We start from the raw sequence: 18,038 nt of genomic DNA, 5'->3' as shown, positions 1-18,038 counted from the left end.
GTTGCTACCAGAGGCAGAATTCTGGCTGAATCAATGGACAGCTCTGGTTGATTACTGCCTCTGATTAAGGTGCAGTAGAGTAGACCAGTTGTGAAATCAGCTGTTTCAGTGAGATTCTATCCCATGATAGTGAAGATAGCAAAACCTTATTTTCAAAGTAGTAACTGGGACAATGGCTATCTATTACTAATAAAAATGGACTAGGGGTGATATCTCAAGTCTACATCTACTCATTTCTCCCCAACAAGAAAACTGCCCACTCTAAAGTTTGAATTCTTCTTGACCAATTTGAAGCCAGGACAATAAGTTGGTGACTCCAGAGTTTATGCAGCGAGACACCGGTATTCAACTAGAAAATTCTCCAGTTTCAAAAGGAAACTTGTATAGAGTCTTTTATTCCAGTATTTGCTTAGATAAATCAATGTTAGCAATTAAATCCTTCAGGTTCACAGAATATCCTCAGCATAGTGAGAGGTTTTCACAGGGACTCCCATCGTGAGCCAGGAATTCTAGCAGTTACCTGGGGAATTCTCAGTTGACCCAGACAATATTCCACTTGCTATGTAGGATATCATCTTTTGAACCAGAAAATTCATCTTTCATGGCTTCCTCTAAGCCGTGAATCCTAAAATCAAAAGCAGGGTCAGTTTTGGCTTTCACTTGCAAACCAAAACAAGAGGATTGAATTTTTCCAAAACCATCCTGGCTTGTCCCATTGTTACACATCTGATCTGGAAATCTAATGACTAAAGGAATCTATATGTAATAATCATCCATTCAAAAGGGCAGCAGGTGAAAGAGTATCTAAACCAATCCCAACAACAAGATTCAACTGTGCCTAGTATGGCTGTTCTCTGAAACATTGCATATTTTCTTAAAGAACTAAAACCACATTTGATATTAATACTTGCTAAAAATGAGAAACCCAACCCACTTTTAAAATTAAATTAGAACTTAGTAGTACAGTACAATGAACTTAGTACAGTACAATGCAATGCAGAGAAGATGCATTTAAATATTTGTTCTTTATAGTAGTTGGATTTTGTACAGTTTGCCTTGTAAGCAAATATTGATCTAGTCTGGTACTTATTCTGTAGTGTAGATTAACAAATGCTACTGATGAGTATCTTCAAATAGAGACAGGCGGAGGAGTTCCAGGTTAGACAAGTGCTGGCAAACAAACAGAGCTAATTAAGTATGCTATTTTGTTTGACTCATTTGTATATCTGTGACTGAATCAAGAGAACACACTTTATACTTAATAGAAGAAACCTAAAGTACTGTTTATTGACACACGCACCAAATAGTCAGTAATAAAAACAATTGAAACAATGGAATTAGCTTTCACGTTAACAACACAATTTAATGGGTTTTTATCGTCCAAAGAATGGTGTTTGGAAAAATTTCCCCATATATTTTCAGTGATTAAATTGCTTCCTGGAGTTTTGTTGGAAAAGCATGTATTTGCTTACTGAATAAATAATCCCTTTGCATACAGTAGTGGGTTTTTTTAGACGTACTCATTTTCTATTTGATAAACTATTAATGAAAATCCATGGTCCAAGGAATACTTGGGAAATACCTTTTCTGTTTGCACCACCTGGTACAAAAATGATTCTTTATTATATGGTGTATGTCTCCAGCTGTTTGGGATTTGAATCTCTGATTCAAGTTCTTGATAGTAATGGACAGCTTTAAAATATGGTTTTGATAAGGATCTAACTTTTTGGGCCATAGCCCAGAATTTATCCAGATAGTTGAGGTCCATCTCCCTGGTATCTTGAACCCCATTTTTTTCCACCACTACTACCCAATCCATCTGTAATATCTTCCAGCTTGAGGGAAAGGCCCAATGGTTTGCAATTCCTGTCTATGAAGCCTTGTTCTTCTTCAGGAGGAGGCCAGGGGCATGCTACCACCAAAACACTGGATCTTATTTACAGGTGGCCTACTTTCCTATCAATCCAATTCTGGTCTTGCTGTCACCTCTATCTCACAGTCTTGATGTCTGTCTTCCTGTGAAAAATATCCCTGGTGGCTGGGTATAGGTCATAGTAAGGGTTAGACCACAGTGGATGGGTCAACTGCCTTTGAGCCCCTCATGCCATAAATAGCATCACTAGATGTGACCAAGAGACAGAAAGGAACCATTAGCAGAACTAGTACAAGCCAAATTTGCCTCTAATTGTCTTAAGCCATCAGAAGCCAAAAAAATCAGATAAATGCTGATACTCTGTAGAAACAGTATTAATTTATGGACGGTTTTCAGCGTGCAACATTTGGTGTCATTGACAAATGTTCCTCTCCCACCTTTAAGAGGCGAATGGTTAAAACAGAACTGCCCTGAGACTACTCAGGTCCTTCACCTCAGACCAAATCCAAATACTTGTTATGGGCGAGTGAAGTGTTCCTCCACCTCCAAAACCCTCACCTGAGAAATCCCCCAAGGCTCAATCTTCTTCCTTATATTATTCAGCATCTACATAAAGCAGTCAGTAGAGCCATTGAAACAACACAGACTGAAATGACAGCAGCACCTGGACAACACCCAGCTCTGCGTCTCCTTTATGTTCAGCATAAACAGCACCGTCCCCCAGCTTTCTCAGCCGCTAGCCAGAATCAGTACTTGGATGAAGATCAGCTGGCTAAAACGCGATCCTCCCACCATCAAGGGCATCTGCCCTCAGATTTTTAAGTCAGTTTGCAACCTTCCTTCCCATTGGTGTTAATCGATGCCCAAATAGCTGTGTTAGTAAAAATGCCCATTTCTGTCTGCCTGCAGCTGGCCCCCTAAAGATTGTGTCCCCATTCTAATGGTCACAGCCCTGGCTCTGGTATTGCATGCATTTATGTCCTGCAGGCTTGGTTACTGCAGTTCATAACTAGAAATGAAGCCATTCACCTCAAAATAGTTCCAACTGGTACAAAACACAGCAGTCCATCTGCTTAGCCACATAGGTCACCAGAACACACCATCCAAGTGCTCCAGTTTCAGGATTAGCTCCTCATTAAATACAGGTGGCACCTTAGAGACTAACAAATTTATTTGGGCATAAGCTTTTGTGGGCTAAAACCCACTTCACTGGATGCATGCAGTGGAAAATACAGTAGGAAAATATATATACACAGAGAACATGAAAAAATGGGTGTTGCCACACCAACTGTAAGGAGACCAATTAATTAAGGTGGGCTATTATCAGGAGGAGGAAAAAATCCTTTTGTAGTGATAATCAGGATGGCCCATTTCCAACAGTGGACAAGAAGGTGAGAGTAACAGTAGGGGAAAAAATTAGCATAGGGAAATAGTTTTTACTTTGTGTAATGACCCATCCACTCAGTCTTTATTCAAGCCTAATTTAATGGTGTCCAGTTTGCAAATTAACTGCAATTCTGCAGTTTCTCGTTGGAGTCTGTTTTTGAAGGTTTTCTTGTTGGAGAATTGCGACTTTTAGGTCTGAAATTGAGTGACCAGGGAGGTTGAAGTGTTGAATTTTTCCCCCTACTGTTACTCACACCTTCTTGTCAACTGTTTGAAAAGGGGCATCCTGATTATCACTACAAAAGGGTTTTTTTCTCCTGCTGATAATAGCCCATCTTAATTAATTGGTCTCCTTACAGTTGATATGGCAACACCCCATTTTTTCATGTTCTCTGTGTATATATATATATCTTCCTACTGTATTTTCCACTGCATGCATCCGATGAAATGGGTTTTAGCCCACGAAAGCTTATGCCCAAATAAATTTGTTTGTCTCTAAGGTGCCACAAGTACTTCTCATTTTTTTGCTGATACAGACTAACACGGCTACCACTCTGAAACCTGTCATTAAATACAGAATCTAGTTCATGGTCTTTGTCCTAGTGCTCAAAGCCATCCATGGGATTGGTCCCTAATTATATGGGGGATCATGTCTCTCTCCATGACTGATACCTGCCCATGACAGCTACATTCTACTGGAATCATAAACTTGTCAGCATATTAGACATGTGAGCATAGCAGAAAAAAAATTATGGCAGCGGGACCTACATTATGGAACTCCTTATCCAGAGAGAGAAGAAAGACCAGTAACCGTACCATGTTCAGAACTAAACGCAAAACTTCTCTTCAAATTGACTTTCCCTCAGTAAGCACCTCACGCAGAAAACACACATACAATTCCAAAGATCTAGCCATACCGTTCATTCTGATTTTTTGGGTAGGAAGAGAGAGAGAGAGGTGTTGATGTTGCTTTCTTAATTCTTTGGAGATTCTCCTACTCCAGTCATAGGTGCCATGTAATAATTTAGAATAAGATTTCCAACTACCTGATTTGTGGATGCAGTCAGTTAGTTAAAAGTAAAGGCTTGTGTAAGATATATTTTAGAGGGAAAATCTTGATCCCATTGCAGTCTATGGTGGGGGGTCGCTGTTGGCTTTAGCAGGATCAGATTTTAGCCCTTATGAGGAAAAACTGATTCTGCAATGGCATTTTGCATTATAGTGGTCTGATTTCTGAACTTCTGGGTGTCATAAAGTATTAGCTAATGTAGCTGGCTCAAGTATTTGTGAAGTTATTACTTAGGTGCCTACGGGTTTATATCTTTTTTAAAAACACAGTGGGTAAAGATAAAGGTGCAGAAAATATATTAATGGCTATATTAATTTAAAATATAAAAGATCTATCCATTTCTATAACTACGTTATAGAATTTGTATTATGTATTTTGTAAAATGTTAGTAAGTAAGTTACACTTAGTTAATGCTAATAAGATTATATATTTATGTATTAGTACTGTCCCTAGAAGGCTTCATAGACAATAAATGTGTCTAATTAATTATAGTTTTCAACTATATCTGCTGGTATTTCACTAATTTGGTGTGCTTAAGTAACAGTGCCTGACACTGTGTTTCAGGGATTTACCCAGAAAATTTTGGTAGATTGTGCTGCTTCTTTCATTTTTATTGAATATATCTGAAGTGACTCTTATTCGTTTAAATTACTTATTTCCTTTGTTTTTCATTGTATTAAAAATTACTCTTTTTCTGCAGCATTTGTCCACACATTGATTCTATAAAAGATGTCTTCTAGTAAATGTAAAACTAATTTATTTCTGGAGACCCTCTGCTGTACAAAGCTTTGGGAAAATAAATAGAATCTGTATTGTGATGTAGAGGAGAGTGGAACCAAAATTATGCTGAATGGGGTGGGTTATTAAGAATGGTTTTATATGCAATACATTGTCCTTTCTTTTAATTATTTCCCTGCAAAACTCTTCAAATCTGTAATATGGAAGTATCTGCTTTGATACACTCCTCCTCCTCCTCCACCCCAACACTCACATACATTGATATGTGACCAGGCAATGTAAATACCTTGGGGGGGAGGGGATTATTTAGAGAGAAAGCACAGTCCAGTGGTTCAGGCAATAGCCTAGGACTCGGCAAACCTGCGTTCCATTATGTGCTCTGCCACAGATTTACTGTGTGACCTTGGGCAAGTCACTTAGCCTCTCTGTGCCCCAGTTTAAGGGTATTGTGAGGATATATATACTAAAAGATTGTGAAATAATTTGAGATCTACTGATGAAAAGCACTATATGAGTTATATAAGTAGTAGTAGTAGTAGTATTTTATTATTATTTTGCCATAATATTGCCATAATCTGCACAGGAATCTACGAGATTATAAAACGAGGAAATAATTTTCCCACCTGTTGATTGCTGTGGGCCCGATGCTGCTCCCATTCAAGCCAGTGGGCACTTTAATATTGACTTCAGCAAGTCCAGGAACAGGCAATGCGTATTGCTCTTTGCAGATTAAAGAAGTCTAATTGGCATTTTAAAAATAAATGACATTTATGAAGAAGTTGGGTGTGTAAGGAATGCAGGATGCAGCCCAAAACTCCTTGGAAGTCAATGGGAGTTTTGGTGTGCAAGGCATTGTTGATCCTGTTATGCTCAGCAAGAACCATACTGTGTTTTGAGGTTTTCTCAGTAAGAAATCTTTAAAAATATTTTGGCTTTGCAGGAAATGGCTTGTCAACAAAGACTCTGAAAGCGGTTACATTTGCTATGGGAATTTAAAGGAGCGAGCCAAGCCTCCTTCTCAGTTTCTTAATTATATTTTTTGTAACTCTTGTCATTTCCTCTCGAATTTGCAGACAGCTTCAGCAACAGCAAGCCGAGCTTGAAGTACATCAGAGAGATGGGTTGTCCTCCTATGACTTATCTCAGGTGATATTTCTGGGTGGTTTTTGGTTTTTTGTTTTTTTACTGGTTTCTCTGATCTTTGAAACACAAAGTGATTAAGAATCTAAACAAAACAAAAAGACACTGTGGCTATACTTGAGCTCATTGTGTCAAATATGGAAGGGGAGAATTACATTCTTTGCATGTGTCAACAACAGGTACCTGTTCCAAATATACCAGCTAACGTTCATGAGGGTGGAAAGCCAGTGGAGAAGCCAGATGCTATCTTCTCCCAGGAGCAGAATCCTAGGTTTGCTGAGATGTTTGCAGGAATAACTGCTTGTAAGTGAGAGCCTCTGGTATTTAATTTTTAATACTGTCTTTGTAAGCTGTAGTCATGACCTTAAGTATGATTACGTAATATGCAAGCCCCCCTTCATTTTCAGTTTAAACCAATTTTTACCGAAAAATTCCTGGGTTTTACAAAAAGTAGTTTTCCATTTTTTCTGATTTTCTACTTTTCTGTCATTCAAATATATTTTTTAAAAAACGTTGTTTGGTTAGGAAAATACAATCCGTTGCATGAGATGTGTATTACGATAATACATTAGTCTCTGTGTGTATATACAAAGCTGCCTGTTAAAGGAAGGCTATGTATTAGTCTACAAGATACACACAGTAAACAAACAGGCATGCACGCAAGTTCTGAAGTACATGCACATCTGAACGTACTGATGAATCTCACGCCAACCCACATACACATTCCAAGATGTTAGCAGGTAATGGTTTAAAGATTTGACACGCTACAATGGGAAGAAAACACAAATCTATACATTTCAGAACACAAAGTATTCTAAAGTTTTAAGAAGACAAAAGCAGGAGAAAAGGATAAAGCTGAGTGTATGCGCTGCAAGCGGTGTGGCCCAAATATTAAATGTAAATATATTTATAGGGGGGAGGGATAGCTCAGTGATTTGAGCATTGGCCTGCTAAACCCAGGGTTGTGAGTTCAATCCTTGAGGGGGCCATTTAGGGATCTGGGGCAAAAATTGGGGACTGGTCCTGCTTTGAGCAGGGGGTTGGACTAGATGACCTCCTGAGGTCCCTTCCAACCCTGATAGTCTATGATTCTATGATAGGGGAATAGTTCTAAGTCTACAGCAATAAACTATTTATTTATTCAAATGAAAAGTTTCATTTGGGGATTAGAGATATATTGTTTCTTAAACTCAGAGGTGGCATTGTGTTTTGAGTTCTCTTTTAGTTCTGCAGAAAACCACATTGATGAACAGAATTCTCTGTCTTTCCATCCACAAAAATAAACCCAGATATTTACCCAGAAAAATTAACAGTTTTTTGCACTGATTTTCACCTGTTTTTGTTGTTGTAATAATAAACACTGATAAATTCCCAGGGAAAATTAAATAAAATAAAAACTGAAAATGAAGGGCCCTAATAATATTAAACTGTTTTGAAAGAACAAAACAATGCTTTTGTGGCAGATAAGTCACTAGGCAGGTGAGTCTCAAAGAACGATGCATAGAATTTGTTGGAAATAGACATTTTCCCCAAAAAGGAAGCTGAACGAAACTCAGAAGGTTTGAGGACAGGCTGATACGCTGTCCAGCTCCACTTAGAAGCCACCCTCTATTCTCACTTAGTAGCCACATCTTTCCCATGCAGTTTTGAAGTAGCCATCCTTTTTTCAAAAAGAAAAGGAGTACTTGTGGCACCTTAGAGACTAAGCAATTTATTTGAGCATAAGCTTTTGTGAGCTACAGCTCACTTCATCGGATGCATAAAGTGGAAAGTACAGTGAGGAGATTTTATATATACACACAGACCATGAAAAAATATACATTGTAAGGAGAGTGATCACTTAAGATGAGCTATTACCAGCAGGAGAGTGGGGTTGGGGGAGAGAAAACCTTTTGAAGTGATAATCAAGGTGGGCCATTTCCAGCACATTTCCAGGAGTTAACAAGAACGTCTGAGGAACAGTGGGGGGGGGGGGGGGGATAAACAAGGGGAAATAGTTTCACTTAGTATAATGACTCAACCACTCCCAGTCTCTATTCAAGCCTAAGTTAATTGTATCCAATTTGCAAATTAATTCCAATTCAGCAGTCTCTCGTTGGAGTCTGTTTTCGAAGTTTTTTTGTTGAAGGATACTCACTTTGAGATCAGAAGGTTTTCTCTCCCCCCACCCCACTCTCCTGCTGGTAATAGCTCATCTTAAGTGATCACTCTCCTTACAATGTATATTTTTTCATGGTCTGTGTGTATATATAAAATCTCCTCACTGTACTTTCCACTTTATGCATCCGATGAAGTGAGCTGTAGCTCACGAAAGCTTATGCTCAAATAAATTGCTTAGTCTCTAAGGTGCCACAAGTACTCCTTTTCTTTTTGTGAATACAGACTAACACGGCTGGTAATCTGAAACCTTTTTTCAGAGGCACACTTCTCAATGCAACTCATAAAAGGATGTAAACACGTTTAATAGGTCTTCCAGCTTCTAAAATTGGAAGTAACCGTCTTTCTCAGACAGTATATGTCAGTGTGGCTCATTGAGACGGATTGGAGTAGCAATGCTATGAAGACTGTGTAATATTGGCTTACCATTTAAAAAAAAAAAATCTGTTTTTGTAGATGATGTTAAGTGTAATATTTTTCCTTGTTTGTTTTTTAAGTGTTCACTGTTCTTAACCTTCCCCACTTCCCCCAGAGTGAAGAAGTTTTATTGTTTTAAATAAATCAATGCGCAAGTGTCTTGCAGTGAGGGAGGAAATGACCCATTGTGTTTAACTACAGGGGTATAAGGAGATGACCTCACTGTATGAGTTTCTTATGTACAGCTTGACCTTTTCAAACTGTGAAGGCACTGTAACTTCAATATAGACTTGATATTCTGTCTCTTTGTTGCTGAGACTTATGCTATTCCTGTTCATCCTTGTCTGTTTACTCTTAGAGTGAAGTCAGTGTCTGGGGCCATAAAGGGGGTCTGCTGGAAGGTAGCAAGACTCCAACCCTAAACACTGGTACAATGTTTTCCAAGCGAGAACATCTTGCTTTCTGGCTGCTTTATTGGCTAATACTCAAACAGCTCTGAACTGTTTGTGTGACTAGGTCAGGGTTAAGGGTGTAGCAGGCTGTGAGGTGAGCTCAGGAGTTGTGTTCTTGGAAATGCCATTTCACTTTTCATTTTTATCAATTTACAAGCTGTGCTTTTTTTTGGATGTGCTCCCTATGTGAGTATCTCATGGGAGCCATGATCAACGACTCTTTTAATGATAAAAAGGGAGGGTTCTCAGTTAGAGGTGTGCTAAAGTGTCCAAAAACAATATTGACAAACTTGCATGCCGCTTGCAGACACTCGCTTTGTACTGATACTAGACTTCTTTCTGCAGTTTGGCTTATAAAAATAGTTTAGCGCTGACAAACACAGGATTTTTGGGTGCCCTGCATCTGTCGCACTACATCAGCTACACGTTTTATTAAAATAAAAGACCTCATGCTTTACCCATCCATGCCTTCTGAGCAGCAGCCATTTTGAGATACAGCACTGTTTAATGTGGTGCCACCGTTGATCACTAGTGAGCTTTGGGGCAAGTTGGGCAATTTACCCACTCAGTGGAGAGAAGCAGGGAAAAGACGTCCCATCCCGTCCCTACCTCCCCCTACCTGTGCTTCCCTCCTGCTTCCTGTGGGAAGCTCCACTGTCCAGGCTACTCTACTCCAGGCTGTCAGCGGCTTTGGCCCCAATCTCCACTGCCTGGTCCCAGTTGCCGCATCCCAGCTCCCTCTGTGCTGATCTGCCACGGAGCCACCCCCACCGGTCCCAGCAGCAGTGCGGGGGGAAGGGGAGAGGTCCCATTTCTGCTAGGAGGGGAGTAGAAGGGAGGGAGAGATCCTAGCCAGTCCTGGCCTCTCCAGTGGAAGGAGTAAGAGTTCATGGTAGGATCTCTTCCTCTCCCTGCCCCATGCTCCCCGCCTCCTGGAGAGGCTGGGACTTGGTGAGACCTCTCCCCCTTCGCTCCCACTGTGGCCAAGGAGGGCCTGCCTCTCTCTCCGCCCCCCTCCCGTCCATTGTGCCCCTGGAGTCTGTGCCAGTGGTTGGCCAGAAGTGTAAGGTGTAGAGTGTCCTAATGTGTTGCGCTCAGCTGCCCCATGTAAACCCTGCTGGTGTGCTCTAAAAGGTACCTGGTTTACCAGCATGGTCTATATGGTGCAGGTAGAGCCCAGCACTTGAGAGCACTCTACGGTTGCCTTGTGGCCTGGGTGATAAATCCAGCACCACAAACCCCACAGGGAACCGCTGCTGCCTCACCTCCTGCCAGACCTTGACTGCACAGGCTGCACATTCGCCACAGAGGCGGAGGAGAAAAATGCCCTGCTGCTAAATCCGGATTACGAACACAGCAAATCTACAGCAGGCTGCCCTATATTTGCTGTGTTTGTGATTTGGATTTAGTCTCTCTCCCTTTCTCTCTCTCTCTCTCTCACTCTCACATTATATATTAAACAAACAGGATGTGTCGGCTTCCCTACTTCAGTGGGGCAGTGCCCCCAGTGCCCTGCCGCTGCGTGCTGCGCCTCTGGCGGTCTGGGTATTGCAGGAGTCAAAAAGGGGGATGTAGGCCCTGGTTGGGGAAGAGTAAATGAGTAACTAGTGAGGGTATGGGGATAGAAAGTAGTGGGATTTTGAGCCTAGCAGACTAGAGGGCACCTGGCAAAATACCAGTGGATAGCAAGGGTGCGTTTATTGCTGTGCTATAAGGGAAGTGCTGAGAGGCAGAGGGGGAAAAGGCAAGAAGCGGAGGGCTGGATTCTGAGGTGTGACTAGAGTACTCAGCAGAGTTCAGGAGGGAGCAAAGTTTCTGTTTAAACCACTCCCAGTCCTCAGTAGCTCAGCACCTGGAAGCTACTTTTAACTGCATCTTCTGCCAGTGGTCCCCAGAAGCTGTTTTGGCAGCTGGTGATAGCAGGAGCATAGGGATACCTCGGCCATCCCCTGTGCCACTCTCTTGTGCAATTCTGTGACACCTGAGGAATTCCCCTTCAGAGGGAATCCTCCAGTTGGCTGAGGTCAGCCAGTTCTAGAGTATCTAGAGCAGCTTCATATCGCAGCGCTGCTGCAGCACATCCTGGGATCCATCTGACCCACTCTTTCTAAATACAGAGAGGATGATCACCAAGAGAGGATCAAGTGAAATCAGAGGAAAAGGAGGGGCGTCCCTGGTTTATAGAGTTATTGGAGGTGTGTGGCAGCAGACAGTCATGAAAAGATCAGAAGTTTTTTGCACTTAAAGGTGATGAGGGAAGACAGAGAGGAGGTGGAGGAGGAAAGGTGGAGCAGGGCCTTTACGTTGTTAAAGGGGAATGGAGGGTTGCCAGTAGCTTTGGCAGTTGTAGCTGTATAAACAAGCATTTCAGAGGGGAGGTTCTATAGTTTACTGAGATTTTCAGATCTCTTAGTGGATTCTCAGAGCAGAGACCTTCTGTTCCTTCTCAAAGTACCAGCCGAGATAGTTAGCAAAATATAAATTCAAAGTTGATTCATGCTTTATCCCAGTCATGGTACTATTAAGAAATCTACTGGTGAGTGTGTATGTTAGAGGGCTGCCTCTGTGCTGATCTGCAGAGGATATGAGTTCTTACATCTCCCCACTGGGGCGGGAAGATATTTTTTAGCTCAAGCTTTAGCAGCTCATGCCTTTAGTTCTGGAGGTCCCTGGTTCAATCCCTGGTGTGTCAGCTGTTAGAATTACACAAGAGAACTTCCTATTAAAAAAGTGAATGGCCATGTTTGCCCTGCATTGTTTTAGCAAATGAAGAGACTGATCACAAGAGTAAATGTGTTTATTACAGTGTAAGAACAGAATATAAAAGTCAATGGCATCTCTGTATGCGTCTCATTTACAGTGCCTTTGTATGATTATGTTAATCTTTAATTCCATTGGGACACAGCCTAGTTCATGGCCTGCTCAAGCCAGTTTGTTGTCAGAGTAAAGAAAGTAAGCTTCACTGTGTCCCGGAGAGATTCAGTTTTGCCTTAAATTACTGCCTACATATCTGATCTGCAGACCTCACAGAGACAAAATTCCTACTGAGTAAAGTGGGATTAATCTGTATTTAAGGGGCTACAGATCAGCCTGATTTGTGAGCAAAATTCCACCATAGTGCCTGGAAGAACCAGGACTATAACTCCCGCTACTGCTGAGGGGAGTAGATTGTAAGCTCTCTGGGGAAGGTACAGCTTTTTGTTCTGGTTGTACAGTGCCGAACACAGATTAGTCTTAGCTGCTATAACAATACAAATAGTTAATACTATATTAATAACAATAGTAGTGTTGTCTCACACCCGGCAGATTATCCAAGACCTGTGCACCCCGCTTTAAAAAACTGAGGAGGCCCTTTCTTTCGAAGACTGTTTAAAAAATAAATAATAAAAATAGCTCTCCCATACAAGAAATAAGCCTTCAGTCACTGTTACTACAGATTTGTTAGCTCTGCAAGTCAGGAACAGACTTTTCAATGCTGATGTAACCTTAGACCACACTGAATAAGCCCGAATGTCAAAGAAATATCTGTGGTTTGCATCCAGAAGGATATAGTCTCTTCCTAAGGCAAATGTGTAACCTCCATTAACATTAATTCAGTCTCTTCTGGAAAAGAGTTAATGGAATTAATAGAAAATGGTTACCTTTCTGTAGAATTTTTAAGCCAACCTGTTGCATTCTGTAGCAGAGAGAGAGTTCATTATTACATCCTATGGACTGATTTAAAAATTCCATAGAAAGCACCTTTTGACCTTGGTTTAATTTCCATACAGCACTATTGGTTTCATCCATACTGGGTTCCATAGGGCCTTCCCATAAGGGATTAAAAAGGAGAATGTTACTCACACCATTTAGTTTGTATACATGTTATTTTCTGGTGAACAAATTGTTAATTTATTTCGTCCTCTCCTAAGAGTTTCTTTGATGGTTTGTTTTTTTTATAGCGGATAAAAAAATGATGGCCTCTGCGTCCCCGGCAGGAAACCAACAGCTTTACTCTCAGGGGAGCCCATTCCAGCCAGGGCATTCAGGAAAGGCTTTCAGGTACAGTACCCGGGGCAGCACCAATAGCTTCCGTACACGAAAGGGAATGACATTTTTATTCTGTGGAGGCAGAATACAGGTAACGCTAACACATTTCCTGTACAGCGTGAATCATTCTTCCTTTGTGTCAGCTTGGCTCCCACACAAAAGTTCATCGGGAAGAATCAGACTGTAGGCAAGACCTATCGTAGGTCATTTTCAAACATGTATAATTTGGGTGTGTGAGTAGCTTCTGAAATATTTTTGAGTCTACTAGCTGATACTATAGGTTTGACAGACTACTTGAAGTTTAGGAATTGGCACACCCTTGAGATTTCTGTAGCCATTGTGGATAGATTTACTTTAGTATTAGTCCTGTTTTAGTAAAGAAGATTTATGACTGTTCACTGAACCGCCTAGCTGTTAATGAAGCCTACCTGCTTGAAGGCTAATCTGTTCCTCTTTGTTCTCCTGTTGCTTAAAGTGACCGAAGAGAAACTGTCTTGAGCAACTATATTGTAATGAACTCTATTTATGAAATCCCAAGCTATGCATGCAGGTAGCTGTTGTAAATGAGTTTGTCGTTAGGTTAATACTTTGGTCTAGCCAATGTTTTGAAAATGAAGGAACAACCATTCAAATGCAATAACTGTTGGTTATGGGGTCTATGAATTAGAAATTTAATACATGCTATAATTTTATAGAAATCAATGTGTTCTTAACCTTGTAATTGGCAATGATATCACAAGTTTTCTTTAATTAGATCTTATATAATATTTCAACATGTAAATTGTCAGTAGCCATCTTGACGTGTGGCATGTTTTGTTGTTTTTATTTTGTTGGGTTTCTTGGAAATTTAACTGTAGCTTCATTGTAGCTTGTAATCTGCCCCATTAACTAGTGGCACAAAGACAAATGCCTTGATAAGCTCCCCTACTAGGACACCCAACTTTGGATCCAGTATAGCAGTCTGGTGCAGTTCTGTTGCCCCATCTCAGAAAAGATATATTCGAATTGGAAAAGGTACAGAGAAAGGCAACAAAAATGATTAAGGGTATGGAACAGCTTCCGTATGAGGAGAGATTTCAAAGACTGGGACATTTCAGCATGGAATAGAGATAAGTAAGGGGAGATATGATAGAGATCTATACAATCATGAATGGTGTGAAGAAAGTGAATAAATACTTTTTCACACAACACGCAGTCAACCTGTGAAACTCATAGCCAGGGAATGTTGTGAAGGTCAAAACTGTAATGGGGTTCAAAAAAGAATTAGATAACTTCATGGACGATAGGTGCATCAATGGCTATTAGCTAACATGGGCAAGGATACAATCTCTGGTTGCCCCTAGCCTTCTGTTCATTTCCTTTGAAGCACCTGGCATTGGCCACTGTTGGAAGACAGGATACTGGACTAGATGGACCATTGATCTGACCCAGTATGGCCATTCTTATTTTTTTATATCCCACGTGCTCTTGGCCTTTGGGGGCTGGGCAGAGTTGTGGCACACTGCCTCTATGGCTCTGGGCCTCTACTCTCATACTCCAGGTGCAGACCCCATGCCTGACACCCCTCTTGGCAGTGGGGATGCCATCGGATAGTTGCTTAGGCCCAGAAACTAGCACCAGACTCCCAAATAGTTGCATGCGTCTATAGATCCACTGAAGCTGTGAACCCTCCGGTTTCCTATTTCCCTCTTCAGGGACTATATGAGAGTGAAAGCAAGTAATACAGACTCTGCAAAGGAATTTCTAAACACACACATGTTACATTGAGATAGCACAAGAGATATTCAGATCTACAAAAAAACAACAAACCCAGCATACAAATCCCTGCCTCAATTTCTCTACCACTCCAAGAGCCCTTTGCGATTTGGTCGGTATCTTTTCAGGGAATCCAGAATTCCTCCTCACTTCATCCTGCTCAGCCTTGACTGCTTCTGGTCCTGGGTCTGCTCCCTGTCCCTCCTTTCCCCATCTAAAATAGCTGCAGTCCTGTTTGTCAGGTAACTTTCCTCAGTGACTTCAAGTCCCTTATCAGAGACTTCGTGGTTACCAGCTTACCTAGTTGAACTGATTCCTTTGGCTGCAGCTAACTCATTGTCTTATGGTGCTTGCATGTGAATGGGAAACAACCCTTGATTGCTCTGTATTGTTAGAGACTTCTTGGAATCCCAGTCCAAGATGGAGTAAAAAACAGTTTTATAATCAAAATGACATTCACAAAAGCAAAATGGAGGTTGTAGTTTGATACAGACATACATGAATCCATAACAGCAATCTATTCGTTTTTGTAAATTATTCAATAATTTAACACAGAAAGAGTAAAGGCAAAGATAAAAAATTACTACAGAGGCTCCCCCTTTCCACCCCTGGGCAAAACCCAACAACAAATCACTTATGAAGTGCAGTCCATATATGAGATCCAGAACATGTTCTTTCAGATAAAATATTGGGATTCATGGATGTATATTTAAGTTTATGTATCAACATGTGTTTTATAGCTAGTATAGTCACTAGGTCCAAAGATTTCCATACAAAGAACACTGAACAAAAAAAAGTATAATTTTCATTATAAGGTTAAAATATTTCAAGATCTGGGAAACAATAAATTGTGACTTACATAAATTCTGTTAGGAATCATTTTTTCCTATTTGTATTTTTCTGCTTTTTTGTTCCAGGGCTCAAAACACTAGTTTGTTTGATTTGTAACTGTGATATCTTTTAGCACCACTGGGAGAAAACAAGAATTAAAAGCAGCTAATCAAACATACATCTTTGTTACATAACACATATTTTCTTCTTTTTACAGAAAGAATGCAACACTGACAAGAAACAGGTTAAAGAATATTTATGAACAGCATCCTTTCAGAAGCCTCGATTCAGGACAGCATTTAAGCATGTGCTTAAGTACCACTGACTTTAAGCACATGTTTAAAGTTAAGTACATACTTAAGTGTGGTCCTGAGGAGAGCTACTTTCCTGAATTGGGGGCCAAACCAATATGGAAAATAATTTAATTACACATCTTTCTAAAATCCTCCCCTTGGTTGTACTCATGCAAGCCCTTTGGATGAGATTGCATGGATCTAACTAAGAAGAATTTGGCGCACTGTGTCTGCATAATCAGTCTGATATTTTAGAATTTCAAAATACCTGATAGTTTTAATACTGAAGTCATGTCATTTTCATTTAGTCCTTATGCAGACAGTCTGGAACAACTTGCCTTAATGGGTTGATTAACAAAATTTCAGTATCTGGCATACAATTTATGCATCATAAATATTGTATTATCTCCTACAAGCCATTTTCTGTTCTTTCCCCTTTAGCTCATCTGTGGTACATGTGCCTGGTGTGAATGATATCCAGTCCTCTTCTTCAACAGGCCAAAATTTGACACAGATCTCTCGTCAGTTAAATCAGAGTCAAGTCACCTGGACAGGGAGTCGTCCACCATTTCCAGGACAGGTGTGTGTTTGATTAGGAGGTTTTTAGGGGCATTCTAGTTAAGCAGATTTTACAAAAAGAACAAATCAAACTCCTTGATTAAAATTTGGTAAAATGTATCTTTTATGTTATTTTTTTTTTAAAATGGTATTTAAATCAGTTCCTCCGTTTCTGATTTATCTGGTCAAAATAGAAAAGCTCAAGGTTGGATGCTCCTTTGCATAATTTTGAAGGAAAAACAGGGTTATTTGGGCAAATATTTTTTTGTGTGTGTGTGTATATATATATATATATATACACACATACACATAGGGTGAACAGACAACAAGGGTGAAAAATCAGGACGGGGGTAGGGGGTAATAAGTGCCTATATAAGAAAAAGCCCCAAAAATCGGGAGTGTCCCGATAAAATTGGGACATCTAGTCACCCTATGTATACATACATGGCCCCCACAGAAATCCCAGTTTAATCTTCATTCCTGTATAGATGTGTGTTTTAAGTGAAATCAACAGGACTATGCACAGTTAAGCTTGGGCATTAAGTTTCTGCTGGACAGAGGCCTAAATGGGCATGTCTACACTACCGCTGGGAGCAAGCCTCCCAGCCCAAGTAGACAAACTCACGCTATCTTTGCTCGAGCTAGCACACTAAAAATAGTAGTGTGGATGTTGCAACTCAGACAAAGACTCGGGCTAGCCACTGAACTCAGACCTAGGGGCCAGGTGGGCTTGAGAGCCCAACCTGCCACCCAAACCACAGTCCACACCACTGTTTTTAGCATGCTAGCTCAAGTGGAGCTAGCATGAGTCTGTTTGCGCAGGCTGGGAGGCTCCCAGTTAAAATGCAGGCATACCAATTTGCCCAACTCTGCCATACACAGCCTGTAGTACATACTGAGAATGACAAGTGATCTGAATACAGTACCATGCAGAAGCCAGTGTGTTAAGTACTGAGTAGCAACCCAATCATTAAATGCTCTTGTTTTAATCTGTTTAAACAAGACTAGTATTAATACTATTTTAATAATAATTGTTTGCATTCAATTTTCTTATGTAGTCTATAAAGGCACTTTAAGGTATGCACTCAATCATTTTACCAGCAGCTTAATTATTTCCATATTAGTTTCCTAGTTTCACACACAGGCTGACCAGTCCTCAGTTTGCATCAGTTACTCTGCCATATCTATTCCATATCCTAAAGAAATCAACTTGAAATAATATTTTGACACATTTTCATTTGTATGCTGGATAGAAAGGACATTAATGATTACTGATCAAAAATGTGACATCTCCCCTTAACCTAAACGATCAGCCTGGTCAAGTTTGCATCACCAGAGTA

The 18,038-nt window shown here is 40.5% G+C and overlaps 1 protein-coding gene across 4 annotated transcripts in view; it reads left to right on the top strand.

Annotated features, from left to right (window-relative positions):
* The window catches only part of ARNT2 (aryl hydrocarbon receptor nuclear translocator 2), a 137,691-nt gene that overhangs the window by 105,467 nt on the left and 14,186 nt on the right, over positions 1–18,038 (top strand). For 3 of the 4 annotated variants that reach the window (XM_037911186.2, XM_043523799.1, XM_043523798.1), the window contains exons 13-17: positions 6,140–6,212; positions 6,386–6,509; positions 13,174–13,273; positions 16,065–16,091; positions 16,582–16,720. In XM_037911186.2, the coding sequence (XP_037767114.2) occupies positions 6,140–6,212; positions 6,386–6,509; positions 13,174–13,273; positions 16,065–16,091; positions 16,582–16,720 (463 nt within the window). The remainder of the gene's footprint in view (positions 1–6,139; positions 6,213–6,385; positions 6,510–13,173; positions 13,274–16,064; positions 16,092–16,581; positions 16,721–18,038) is intronic. The other variant, XM_037911187.2, reaches the window with a different exon arrangement.

This window comes from Chelonia mydas, chromosome 10, assembly GCF_015237465.2.
Source record: "Chelonia mydas isolate rCheMyd1 chromosome 10, rCheMyd1.pri.v2, whole genome shotgun sequence".
Lineage (NCBI taxonomy): Eukaryota > Metazoa > Chordata > Testudines > Cheloniidae > Chelonia > Chelonia mydas.
This window is presented reverse-complemented; position numbering and strand designations above follow the sequence as displayed.